Source organism: Cherax quadricarinatus, chromosome 8 (genome assembly GCF_038502225.1).
Source record: "Cherax quadricarinatus isolate ZL_2023a chromosome 8, ASM3850222v1, whole genome shotgun sequence".
Classification (NCBI taxonomy): Eukaryota; Metazoa; Arthropoda; class Malacostraca; order Decapoda; family Parastacidae; genus Cherax; species Cherax quadricarinatus.
This window is the reverse complement of record NC_091299.1, coordinates 12,367,316-12,379,588: the sequence shown is the minus strand read 5'-3', so window position 1 is coordinate 12,379,588 and position 12,273 is coordinate 12,367,316. Positions and strand designations below refer to the sequence as shown.

Here is a 12,273-nt window from a genome sequence, read left to right as displayed (position 1 = left end):
TTATATGTCATTACTCCATGCAGGTTGTGTGCTTCATAATAATTTATTTTTCCAAATAATCGGTTACATTCCCGTAATAATCATATTCAATTCCTGCTGGCGAAATCGACAGTTGTAAATTTGGCCCACGAGGTAAACTTTCAGGTCGATTTCCTTAAAACTTGTAATTACTGAGTTGCCTTTCTACTATTATCGACGTCTCGTACTTCACAACTACACTTCATACGATATTTTTCTGTGTTACCGCATTCCACAGTTACACATGATATAATTTCTATTTACAATTGCACGTCATAATTGTATTTAATACGAAAAGCTTTATACAACAGTATCAAATACTCTTCCTTTGAGTTCTCACTGTGCATTTATATTTACAACTGTATTCACATTACTGCCTCCGAGTGTTTCTAAATAAGTCTTGTGAATCTGAACACTGTGACACAGGTCTTGCTAAACGTTTTTTGTGTTGCTGGACTGAATGGCTATCTTGTGTCCGAATGTTTCTTAAAGGATTTTTGCTTGTCAGGTGTTATTATTAAGTTCTTGCATATCCAAGTGTTCCTGAATGACTCTTGACTAGCCTAAAATTACTGAATAATTTTTTCCTGTTCAACTATTAATGAACTTCTCCCGCGTCCCTGAGTGTTGCGAGGAAACATTTGCTTGTACAAGAGTGAATTATCGCATTTAAAATGTTTTACTGTTGTTGATTTGCCATATCTGTTCGTATTATTGGCATTCTTGTGTTTCACTGGTGAGCGTGTTGCTTCTTTAATTGCGTACATAAGACTGGATCTCACAGTTAATTCATTGGTCATCTTGTGCATTACTTACACTGGCTACACTTTCTAACACAATATTTGCAATGGTCACTTTGTTTTTCGTAGTTATTTTGCTTCTTCATGTTTGATTAGGTTCAGTCGATAGCTATTTCAGCCAGAAAATGCCATGTAACTTTCACTTTGGAGGCACTTCTGTAGACTAACATGAGGAACCTCATACAGCTGTATATTTTTTCTTATTAAATTTTGTGTAACCATCGAGATATTCTAACATGTGCGGATGAAGAAATTTAATGCATACTGGATACCGTGCAAGACTATAATTATGCCATTAAGCTTCTATTACGAGAAATACGAGAAAATAAATTTCTCCATTCCTGAAGTACAAGAGTGATGGACGTCTTGTAACTGTTACTGATTCCAGTTAATATTTTCCTTATGACCAACATTTGGGTTAAAGTTCCAGGAAAGAATCAAACAATAACATAAATTAAGAATATATTTGATATAGCCTTGGTTTACAATGGCAGATACCTGAATTTGTCATGAAATATATAAATCCATTATTTGGATATAATAAATATAGGTTATGAAGAGCAAGAGAATTTGCAAAGCTGGAAATCATATGAAATTGATAAGTTATTCCGTCCAGAAATGTGGAAGCCTCTGCTGAAGAAAAAGGTGTTCTTGTGTCGTTTATGGCGCGCCATATAGACTAGACGGGGTGGTAACACTGAAGCCACTGTGCTTCACAGATCCTCCTCCAATGCCTATGCCAGATCCTACACCAATACTACTTCCAAACCCACCGACGCTGCCGCCTCCAATACCAACTCCAACCCCGCCTCCAACACCACCTCCAACTCCTCCTCCAACGCCGACTCCAACACCGCCTCCAACTCCTCCAACACCGACACCGACGCCACCTCCAACGCCGCCCCCAACGCCGCCTCCAATTCCTCCTCCAACGCCAACTCCGACGCCACCTCCAACTCCACTCCCAACACCGACTCCGACGCCACTTCCAAAGCCACCTCCGATGCCGCTTCCAATGCCGACTCCAACGCCGCCACCAACTCCGCCTCCAATACCGCCTCCAACGCCGATTCCCACGCCACCTCCAATGCCACCAGCGGTACCAATAACTCCACCACCACCATGAGCGGCGGAGCTGAGAGCAGACTGGAGGTCCTCTCCTGTGGGTAAAGTCGGGTTATCACCTTCGGCATAGTTGACAAAGAACACTTCAGGAGGTTGTTGCTCAAGTGCTGGGATGTGGACGACTTTCTGCTCCAGTTCAGGTCGCTTGTTGAGGACGTACACAACATTTTTCGTTTGTGGGGGTGGAACAATAATGGGGTCTTGAGCTATGTCAACATCTGGCGAACGGATGAATAAAACGTTTTGTTCTATCCTGGGTGGAGGCACAATTGGTGGTGGTCCTACGATTGGAGCCAGTGGTGGAGCACTGTACACGTACAAGTTTCTAGTGACTTGAGGAGTCACGCAGCCTCCACCCACATGACGGACCTGTCCATCTGCACAGCCACCTCCGATGAATCCAGCGCCACCAGAGAATCCTGCGCCACCCGAAAATCCTGCTCCACCAGCGAATCCTGCGCCACCAGAGAACCCAGATGCACCAGATAAGCCAACACCGCCAGAAGCTAAACCACCAGAGATGCCACCACCACCGGAGACGGCACCGCCAGAGAAGCCACCACCGCCGGAGACGACACCACCAGAGAATCCACCGCCGCCGGACACGACACCGCCAGAGAAGCCACCACCGCCGGAGACGACACCACCAGAGAAGCCACCACCACTGGAGACGTGTGAACCACCTAAGGAGAGACGTGGTCCAGAAGGTAATGGAATACCATAGCCCTTAAGGGAGCCGGCGGCAGCCGCCGCAATCAAGGCAACGAGTATCTGAAACAGAAATGAAAATTTGTTAGACTCCTGCATTAAATCAATGTTTATTTATTTATATTCATAGAAATACCAGTTACAAAACAGGAATGTTTCGTTTACAATTGTTGCAACAATTAAAAAAAAAACGAGCCAGATTATGCAGAATTCCTCTAGATATTACTTGTCTTACATTTATTTTAATTAAGAAGTGCGGCATTACATGTAATATAAGTTATGTGTAATTAAGAGACGAAAAATGAAGAAATGGCACAGGTACAGCAGTTTTAGTGTGACGCTCTATGTAGAGCTCCTATCAACTTACAATAAAATTACTAAACTTACAATAAAAGGTTATTCTGCACCTGAGTATTGTCTTCATTACCGTCGGCAACACATCTTTGGATCTATGTTAAACATAATTGGTAACTAAGGGAAGTGAGACGTTTGTGTTCAATAATAATGGGCAACAATTTTCCAGAACACGTTTATAAACATGTGTTTCTAACTAATTTTGGAAAGCTAATCTCAAATCTGAACTTAATTTCACTCCAACACCTACAGTTTCTGTGAAGTAGAACCCCACAGTGAACGATTTTACCAAGACATAACTATTATGGATAAGTGATATGACAAACCTGACGACCAGTTTGAGGGTCGACTACTGCTAGACACTGCTGCGGCAGACCAATACTGAACACAAGCGAAAAAAAATCCTGAAAACTCTGATATGAATATGCTTGCATGACTACATGTAAATTTCTATTAATTTTGTTAAATACACACACACACACACACACACACACACACACACACACACACACACACACACACACACACACACATGTATATATATATATATATATATATATATATATATATATATATATATATATATATATATATATATATATATATATATATACATATATATATTCTAACATTTTCTCTAATACGTTTAAAGATATATTGTTTCCTTTATGTTAATGTAAGTATTAGTAATTTTGTACCAAAAAACCTTCGAAAACTTACCTAACCTTATTATGACAAGTGCAATTTAGTTTAGCCCAATCCAACTAAATATATTTTAGATAAGCTTACAATAAATTAATAATTTAATAAAAAAAATTGTCATTGCATGCATCGTTCTTAATATATATGCATAATAATATAATATCCGTGATTGTCAGGTAACATACATCACGTAGTTCTTCAGCATTAAAAAGCCAAAGTATTGATAAAAAATAAAAGAAACTTATGAGATAGAGACTAAAAAGTTCGGATTCGTGATCAGCGCATGAAAGTTAACTTAAACAATTAATCTGGTTTTGAATTGGATAAAAAGTTGAATATTATTAGGAAGTGTAATTTCTGGTGGTCAAGAAACTCCCTCGTAGTACATTAAGCACTGTGCTAATTTTCGAAGTCTATCATTGTCTGACCTGCACGAGCATGTGAGCTGAGGAGCACCGCGGTGGCCTGCACGAGCATGTGAGCTGAGGAGCACCGCGGTGGCCTGCACGAGCATGTGAGCTGAGGAGCACCGCGGTGGCCTGCACGAGCATGTGAGCTGAGGAGCACCGCGGTGGCCTGCACGAGCATGTGAGCTGAGGAGCACCGCGGTGGCCTGCACGAGCATGTGAGCTGAGGAGCACCGCGGTGGCCTGCACGAGCATGTGAGCTGAGGAGCACCGCGGTGGCCTGCACGAGCATGTGAGCTGAGGAGCACCGCGGTGGCCTGCACGAGCATGTGAGCTGAGGAGCACCGCGGTGGCCTGCACGAGCATGTGAGCTGAGGAGCACCGCGGTGGCTTGCACGAGCATGTGAGCTGAGGAGCACCGCGGTGGCCTGCACGAGCATGTGAGCTGAGGAGCACCGCGATGGCCTGCACGAGCATGTGAGCTGAGGAGCACCGCGGTGGCCTGCACGAGCATGTGAGCTGAGGAGCACCGCGGTGGCCTGCACGAGCATGTGAGCTGAGGAGCACCGCGGTGGCCTGCACGAGCATGTGAGCTGAGGAGCACCGCGGTGGCCTGCACGAGCATGTGAACTGAGGAGCACCGCGGTGGCCTGCACGAGCATGTGAGCTGAAGAGCACCGCGGTGGCCTGCACGAGCATGTGAGCTGAGGAGCACCGCGGTGGCCTGCACGAGCATGTGAGCTGAGGAGCACCGCGGTGGCCTGCACGAGCATGTGAGCTGAGGAGCACCGCGGTGGCCTGCACGAGCATGTGAGCTGAGGAGCACCGCGGTGGCCTGCACGAGCATGTGAGCTGAGGAGCACCGCGGTGGCCTGCACGAGCATGTGAGCTGAGGAGCACCGCGGTGGCCTGCTGACACGCTGGTTGCTTTACAAACACATTCCTTTTTTATTCGTATATTTGTCCAGTCTGTTAGTTAATCAGTGGTAATAATTCTATTTAGAATTCCTTCTGTAAGCTCACTTATTTCACTTAAAATTCGACTTGTTATGTTACTACTGAAGTTACTAAAATCCATTTAGGTTTAAGGGAAGATTATTCGTTACCAACAATGAAGAAAAGAGTTCATTAGTAACTGTTTTTAAAGTACAGATTATATACAGTTCGCTAATATGGTTTATTGCTATAACATACCTGACTTCCCCTTCTTCCTTGGATCAAACTTGATTGCCTTCTATTTCCTTCAGCACTGTGTGACCCCAGCGGGTTTAGTGCTGCCCCATAAATTTATTAATTATAATTTATTTAACTGTAAATAGTCATTAACGCTTCCCACAAGACAATATATAATGTAACTAACAGAATATAAAAAAAATTAACATCTAATTTGCGCCAGTACGGAGTTTAACGTTAGAGAAATACTACCCGGTCAGCAGTCGTGGGTCAGAAAAAGAAGTGTGTATCTTTGACATACCTGAATTACCCGAGTTGGAGAAGGACCAAGATAATGTATCCTTGATTATGGTCGTCAAGACATTGTCGTATATTCCTCGACTGACGCGGTCTTAAAGACTACCTGACGTGACCATACTGCTGAGCCAGAGTTGATCCATCTTCTACTTCGCTCGGAAAAAGTAAATATGTTCGAGGCTTATTGACTCCACTACGGTCAGTTAAGGAGGTACTTTACTTTGCGGCTAAGAAAAATAAGGTAAGAACGTAGTAGTAGTACCCCTTCGTTCACCCTCATCACACAAAGCATTTACACGATTAAGACCCGTGTCAGGAGACACTTGTCCTGTCTCTTGACGAACATTACAACAACAACAACAACAACAACTTGAAAACTACCTTAGCGTGCACATATCCAAAACAAAACACTTATTTGATATCTGTGACTCCCCCTAATTTACACTAATGACTGCCAACATAAAATTTTGAATCTAGCCTAGGCCTACCTATGCATACTAGTGGCCTTCTTTGTAATAAATAATTTATAATATGCAATAATATTTTATAATATGTAAACCTCACACTGTAACATAAAAAGAGAGAAATAAAGAATTTTAAATTTAATTTTTAATCGCTCAGGGCTTCCAAGAGAAATTTTGCAGGGAGGAACAAGACTGCTTTGGGGCCCCTTGGGGGCAGGCTGAGGCTCTCTCAAAATTGAGACTTTGATGTCCAATAAAACTATTGGTAAACTTTCACCAATGCATTTTGTCCTGGGCAGCAAAATGACCAAATAACACACACACACTGGCCTGTAGCGGCCAGTGAAGAGGCGGGGCCAGGAGCTATGACTCGACCCCTGCAGCCACAATTTTAGGTGAGTATATATATATATATATATATATATATATATATATATATATATATATATATATATATATATATATATATATATATATATATATATATATATATATATATATATATATATATATATATATATATAATTTATAGATTTCGGAAATTTTTGTTGACCTATAACTATAAAAGCGCCTAATTTAAAAACGTTCCATAAATTCTTTTTCTGCAAAATTTCTAATAACAAAATCCGTTTCTCTGGTAATGTTTGATTCAGTCTTGCTAAATCAACAAGTCGGGTTTGACGCACAATAGACCTTAAATAGTTTTTGATATGTTTGAATTCGCTAAAAGATCTTTCTGCTGACGCTTCTGTAGCTGGAATTGTCAACAATATTCTCAAACTATCATAAACATTTGGAAATATCTTACGAAGTTTGTAGTCTGTTAATAAATTTAGTAATTCTAAAGGTTTCAGTTCTGGTTTTCCAAAATTTGCTTTATATAATAATGGTAAATGTTGCATTTCTGCTGCAAAATCTTCCTGGGTACAATATAAATGTGAACGATGATCAACAACCAGAATTCAGAAGCCTAAGTGAATTTTATATAATTATTTTTGTGAATAAACTAAAAACAGTTGAAATTACCCAAAAAAAAAAAAATCAAATGAAAAATTCAAAATAAAACGTCTATAGCTATGGGGCCCCTTCAGAGAATTTATATAAATTACTAGTGGTTGTTCAAATACAACTAATAATAATAATAATAATAATAATAATACACAAATAACCAGCACATAGGAGAAGAGAGCTTACGACGATGTTTAGGTCCGACTTGAACCATTTACAAAGTCACACTAGCATAAAAGATAGGTATATTGTTTGTCAGGAAACAGGACAAGAGTATCCTGACGCAGGATAAGACCCTTTAAGTCACAGCTGGAACTTTTGGTCATGGGACTGAGGACTTCCCTGGCTTACTGGTCCACCTCTTTAAAAATCACGGTTATGATTATAACAATTAGGATTAACATAAAAGAGTGAGGGAGCCAGTATATTTAGGCGAGAGGAACGAGGACGAGAAGAGAGGAAGAAAATAAAAGATTGGTAGTGGTAAAGCTGGGAGTGGAATAATAATAATAATAATAATAATAATAATAATAATAATAATAATAATAATAATAATAATAATAATAATAATAATAATATAATTATAATAATAATAATAATAATAATAATAATAATAATAATAATAATAATATTATTATTATTATTATTATTATTATTATTATTATTATTTTGTTTAATCCTCATGCTCTCATATTTCCCGTGTGACACTAATCAGTACTGGATGGAAAGTGATTCTCGAAAGCTGGTAAACAGATCTTGCTGGTGACCATGTTGACCTTCACATTTGGAGCAACTGAAGTCAGTGGAGCTGTGTCGTTACTTCTCTCAGGGTAAGTTATACATATAGGTCATCCTTCTGCAGTGCTTCTCAATTCTTGTTTTCAAGTACATATCTTAGTCATTGCTTGCTGTTATAAATTCATATACTATCGCTGTTACCATAACCCAGGGCACTTTTCACTCATTAGTCTTACCATTGTGACACACAACTCTCACCCATTACTCTTGTTGCCATAACTCCAAAAACCTGTCGCTTAAAAATCCTGCCATTTTGTTACGGTTTTATCTCTTTCTGAGAGAATATAATATAATACAAGAATTGTTAGATTAAAGAAAGTGTTGAACCCTCAATTTCCACTGACAGACGCTAAGTGAATATCAAATAATCTTTATTTCTCAATCTCGAGCATGATCATGTGTTCAGTAAAATATATTTTGAGTCTACACTGAGGCCTATCACAACCGATGGTTTTTCTCCCTCCAATACATTGGTAGCATAGTGGCCCAGTTATATAGGCGTTTCAATGCCACCAGTGTAACCCCTGGTTTAAGTCAACATAAAGACTTGTTTAAAACAAGAATTTGTGGGATCACTGTACAGGAGACTACTGGACGAGTGAGCTTCGTGCGCTTGCCTTGCACCAGAATCAGGTCACCTACTAATAACCTTCTTCATACACTTGGCTTCATGCATTTGTGTTCACGTACACTACTCTCACTGTACCAGACTCGTCAACAGTGCTAGTTCTCACGTATTATTATGCAGCAGTGAAAAGCACCACAGTACAAAAGAACAGACATTAAAAGTCTGGAAGAAGCACTTACCAGGAGCCTCATAGTGGAGTGTGATATGAAGGGATGTCAGCTAAGTCTTTATATACCAACGTTCTCTCCACGAGGAGTTAGCCTTGAACCTCACGATCTGACCCTCAGTCTCATATCTATCATTGCTCTCGTCCCTGCCCTGCCCACCTCCCTCATCTTGTTCTTACATTACCCCGCTACAACGTTATCCACCGTCATCTTTTTATCTATATTACACCGGAATCTGGATGTTTGTAACATTGCTGGGCAGCCCTTTGTGTGCGTCGGAGTGTTGCAGAACAACTGTGGAGTGCGCACGAATTGGGACGATTAGAATCAGATCTGTTTATGTTGCAAATTCTACCAATGATATTGATCTGATAGTTTAATACTGATCAGAAGAATCATTCTCCAGTTAATGCTCGTAATCCAACAGTTCCAAGTTTATAAACTAAGCTGGAATATTGGCAAATTTGTATCTAAAAAGCCTAATCTTCTATACCATCCTGTCTGCAAGATACATCAACCTTTAAAAATCGAAACCGTTCAGATGAAGCATAGCCAAGTTATTTCGCGGATAAAGACTGCACTGTTTTGAAAATAATATTAGCAGATTGGCAACTACATACTTCATACATACTTCAGAAGAGACATTCTCAATTTATTGTACAAATGCAAAGTTCGGGAATGATCAGTACAAAACTGATCAGAGAGCATCTGCACATGCCAGCAGCAGCAAGAACCTTTCCCGAGTTACAGTGTATCAGCGGTCAAAATTCGAAGGAGATTGTATGAGACGTTCTCAGATTATAAACAAAGAAATTGAAGGAAAAATGCTCAGGTAACCAATTGAAGGTAATTCTTCGGGACTACTTACTAATCTTTACCCTGAATCACAAGTTTATCCGGCTGATGAGTAAAATGAACTCTATGGCAACGGTGGATCAATCACAAATGATAGCTTAGGGGGAAATTTCCGTTTAGCACCTTAATGCCTTCGTGGCCAGGGGATACAGGTGTTGCAATGAATTCTACTTTACCCGTGTTCAAGCCATCATGAAACTGTTTTTGCCAGAGTTTGTGGCATCAATTTACTCTAGACAGCTTGGTGAGGGAGCCTCGTGGCTTCGTCTCTGGCTCGTCTCAGGTCACTTCCCAGTAACCTAGCACACTGGGGATGTCGTTCACTTGTCTTGACGCACACCACTCTCTCTGTACCAGACTCGTCAACACTGTTGGAACTCCTGTATTATTTTGCAGCAGTGAGAAGCACCACAGCACAAAAGACAAGACGTTAAGACAGGCTGAGGAAGCACTCACCAGGATCCTCATGGTGGAGTGTGATGTATAGGGCAGGCGATGCTCTCTTTATATAGCGGCGCTCTCTCCACAAGAGGATAGCCTTGAGTCTTACGAGTTAACCTTCAGTCTCACGAGTTAACCTTCAGTCTCACGAGTTAACCTTCAGTCTCACGAGGTAGAGGTAGCTTCAGCTTCATGTCTTCTATATCTCGTTTTCCTGCCCCTCCCACGTTTTCCATTAGTTGCATTCTCACAGGGTCACTTGACCACGGTCAACATCTCACCCAACATCGACTAGTTCTCGATAATATAATGCGATCTCAATGTATGGGGTATTGATAGGCAGCATTTGCATTCATCTGAATGTTGCTGAGCGGCTTTTGTGTTTCCGAGAGATGCTAAACAACTCTTGTCTGCCCAGGTGTTGCTGAATGACCCTTGCATATGTAAGAGTGTTGCTGACTAGGCTCACTTATGTGTGCTTTTGTGTCGCTGAACTACTTTTCTGTGTCCCAGTGTTAGTAAACAGCTATTGTGTATACCGGAATGTTGTTGAACGACTTGTGTGTTTGAGTGTTGGTGAACAGCTGTTGTGTGCGCCCGAGTTTAAAAGATTAAAACCACAAATGCTTACATCGCAGCGTTTAACATGCATCTAATACTTTATTAGAACTAAGCATTTAGTCTTCCCGTGAAATGAAAACAATGTTTCAATCTTTTTCTCTGCTTTTTGTTTCTGGCTCTCATTCTATTAATACATGACATTTCTACACTTGTTTGACTCTCTCCCTTTTTCAATGTCGAGCAGCCTTCCACATGCATGACCCTTATTATTTCTTTGCCTATATTACTGCATGTAGATTTTACTGAATACCAGTTTTTATACTTATTATATTATTTTCATTTAAGGGCATTAATGCAATTGACTTTTGAAGGATAGAGAAGACATTCGATTTAACTATAAATATTAAATTAACATCCCAGGTGTACCCTCCATGTATTGGTCTATGAGAACTTAACTTTACACCATAGTTAGTCTTTCTGTTTTTAATTATTTTATTTTACAAAAGAAATATATAGGATTAGAGCTGCTATCCTACCTCTGATCATATCAGGGAGGACAAGCTCCCTCCAGGATGCCACCGCAACAGTACCTATTTTCTGCTAGGTGAACAGAGGCATCGGGTGTAAGAACCATGGCCAGTATGTCTCAATCCGCATGAGACTCCATTTTGGTTCCTTTGGTTGTTGTCATACGCACTGCCATTAAGCTGATTTTTTTTCATATCTTCCATTTTTAGTCCTATCTTTGATTATTTTAAATAGAGCGGCATCAACCCATACCGTCGCCTGAGCTCTTTTTCGTGAACCGGCTTTTCTATTTAATAGTCTTTGACAAATAATTACACACACACACACACACACACACACACACACACACACACACACACACACAGTGGGCACCTGTGACGAGCGGGGTCCCACAGGGGTCAGTTCTAGGACCAGTGCTATTTTTGATATATGCGAACGACATGATGGAAGGAATAGACTCTGAAGTGTCCCTGTTCGCAGATGATGTGAAGCTGATGAGAAGAATTAAATCGGATGAGGATGAGGCAGGACTGCAAAGAGACCTGGACAGGCTGGACATGTGGTCCAGAAACTGGCTTCTCGAATTCAACCCTGCCAAATGCAAATTCATGAAGACTGGGGAGGGGCAAAGAAGACCGCAGACAGAGTATAGGCTAGGTGGACAAAGACTACAGACCTCACTCAGGGAGAAAGATCTTGGGGTGACCATAACACCGAGCACGTCACCGGAGGCACACATCAACCAATTAACTGCTGCAGCATACGGGCGCCTGGCAAACCTGAGAATAGCGTTCCGATACCTTAATAAGGAATCGTTCAAGACACTGTACACTGTGTATGTTAGGCCCTTACTGGAGTATGCAGCACCAGTATGGAACCCACACCTGTTAAAGCACGTCAAGAAGTTAGAGAAAGGGCAAAGGTTTGCAACAAGGCTAGTTCCAGAGCTCAGAAGAATGTCGTACGAGGAAAGGTTGAGGAAAATCGGACTGACGACACTGGAGGAGAGAAGGGTCAGGGGAGACATGATAATGACATACAAGATACTGCGGGGAATCGACAAGGTGGACAGAGACAGGATGTTCCAGAGAGGGGACACAGAAACAAGGGGTCACAACTGGAAGCTGAAGACTCAGACGAGTCACAGGGACATTAGGAAGGATTTCTTCAGTCATAGAGTTGTCAGGAAGTGGAATAGCCTAGCAAGTGAAGTAGTGGAGGCAGGAACCATACATAGTT

General features: G+C 41.1%; 1 protein-coding gene across 1 annotated transcript; it reads right to left on the bottom strand.

Moving 5' to 3' along the window:
• Nucleotides 1–1,267: 1,267 nt before the first annotated feature.
• On the bottom strand, nucleotides 1,268–9,976 carry LOC128685216 (uncharacterized). Its single transcript, XM_070082883.1, has 2 exons — nucleotides 9,961–9,976; nucleotides 1,268–2,714 (listed from the first exon to the last, which is right to left on the bottom strand). Exons 1-2 carry the CDS (start codon nucleotides 9,970–9,972, stop codon nucleotides 1,479–1,481), a joined length of 1,248 nt encoding a protein of 415 aa, XP_069938984.1. The 5' UTR covers nucleotides 9,973–9,976; the 3' UTR covers nucleotides 1,268–1,478.
• Nucleotides 9,977–12,273: the final 2,297 nt, after the last annotated feature.